The 1,710-nt window shown below is 45.6% G+C and overlaps 1 gene segment (V, D, J or C); it reads left to right on the top strand.

Annotated features, from left to right (window-relative positions):
* The first annotated feature begins 988 nt into the window (after window positions 1-988).
* Window positions 989-1,465, top strand: LOC130022916 (immunoglobulin lambda variable 9-49-like). The segment is given in 2 exon segments: window positions 989-1,037; window positions 1,149-1,465. Coding segments are annotated over 2 exon segments (366 nt in total).
* Window positions 1,466-1,710: the final 245 nt, after the last annotated feature.

The following is a 1,710-nucleotide window of genomic DNA, read 5'->3' as shown; positions in this document are numbered from 1 at the left end:
CAGAAATATGTCCTTCAAGGTGCATTTCATTGTTCCCTTTTCCCAGGAAATCCCAAGTTTCCTTGTAATTCCAAGCATTCACTAAAATTTATTAGGTTGATCTAGAGAGGATCATGTAGAAAATGGGAGATGTTGATTATTGAGCAGCCTAGGAAGTGACTTCATAGCTAACCTACCTTTCCTCTGCTCATCTGTGCTTTTATCCATGTAGTTTTCATCTTAAGCACCCCCTTCCCTAAACTTACAAGCTGGTATGTTATTGATTCCAGTGAAAGCCCAAAGAGAAAATGATTGAATGAGATGAGGTAGGAGGCTGCATGTGTTAAGGGATTTATTCTGTAGCACAGTGGTAGAGAGTTTGCCTTGGCCAGGGCCGGTTTGATCCCTCCGTCCCTCTCCAAGAGAGAGCCCGGCAAGCTGCGGAAAGTATCTCACCTGCACGGCAAAGCCTGGCAAGCTACCTGTGAAGTTTTCAATATGCCAAACAGAGTAACAAGTCTCAAAATGGAGATAATACTGGGCCCGCTTGAGCATATCGATGAACAATGGAAGGGCAGTGCTATAGTGCTACAGTGCAGAAATGGGAGGAGGTCAAGCTCTGATGGAGTCAGGGACCTCTGTGTCACCAAAACCCAGGTGAAAGACATTATCATTCTGAGACAGCAAGGACCGCTGTAAACCTTGCCCTAGTGATGTGGAGGAGGCTGTTATCCAGGGAATCAAAGACCTGCCATCTGGTCCCTGTTCAGTGCTCACTGAACCCAGTTACTGGTTGCTCTCTATCTCCATGGGTATTTTCTTATCAGACCCAACCCAGATGCAGTGCAGCAAGATTTGAGGCCAGGACATTGGAAGGGAACCAAGGGGCAAGAAGGAGCTTAGTTGACCTAAGCAGAAGAGCACATTTGCATAGAGTGGGCTTTCCTGAGTCTGAAGGTATAAGAGACCTGAGACATATCTGTCTCACAGGATCCTGTGTGTCTGCACCATGGCCTGGACACCACTCTTTCTCCTCTCCTTCCTCCTTCACTGCACAGGTGAGGGTGTTTATCTTCATTGCAAACTCCAGCAAATTGCCTGCCCTTCATAGTGGTAATGTTCTTCTTTGCTGTCTTCTGAAAGTGCTTATCTTGTGTCTGTGTTTTCAGGGTCCCTCTTTCAGCCTGTTCTGACTCACGCACCTTCAGCATCTGCCTCCCTGAAAGCCTCAGTAAGGCTTAACTGTACCCTGAGCAGTGGCTACAGTACCTACAATATGGAATGGTACCAGCAGAGCCCAGGAAAAGGCCCCCAGTTTGTGATGCGTGTGGGTCTCAATGGTCAGTATGGATCTAAGGGAGACGGGATCCCTGATCGCTTCTCGGGATCAGGATCTGGCCTGGATTGGTTCCTGATCATCCAGAACATCCAAGCAGAAGATGAGGCCGACTACTACGGTGGAGCTGACTATGGCAACTATGTGTAACCACAGTGATACAGGCATAGGAGAAGTGAGACAAAAACCATCCCTTGCCTGTCAAATCTCCATATCTCACCGAATGTTCATTGTACTAAAATGGTTGCTGTTTGCGGGTTATATTTTGATCCATTATTGCTCATTAGAAATCAATTCTTCCTGTTTCGATCTATCATTATTTTAATATAATGTTGGAATTAAGGGATAGTGGTTTGAGGATTAAACATTTATGTTCATAAAATAAAAGTTTTATC

Source organism: Sorex fumeus, unplaced genomic scaffold (assembly GCF_029834395.1).
Source record: "Sorex fumeus unplaced genomic scaffold, SorFum_2.1 ptg000021l, whole genome shotgun sequence".
Taxonomy (NCBI): domain Eukaryota; kingdom Metazoa; phylum Chordata; class Mammalia; order Eulipotyphla; family Soricidae; genus Sorex; species Sorex fumeus.
The sequence above is the reverse complement of the archived record's forward strand: the minus strand, read 5'-3'. Positions and strand labels throughout refer to the sequence as shown.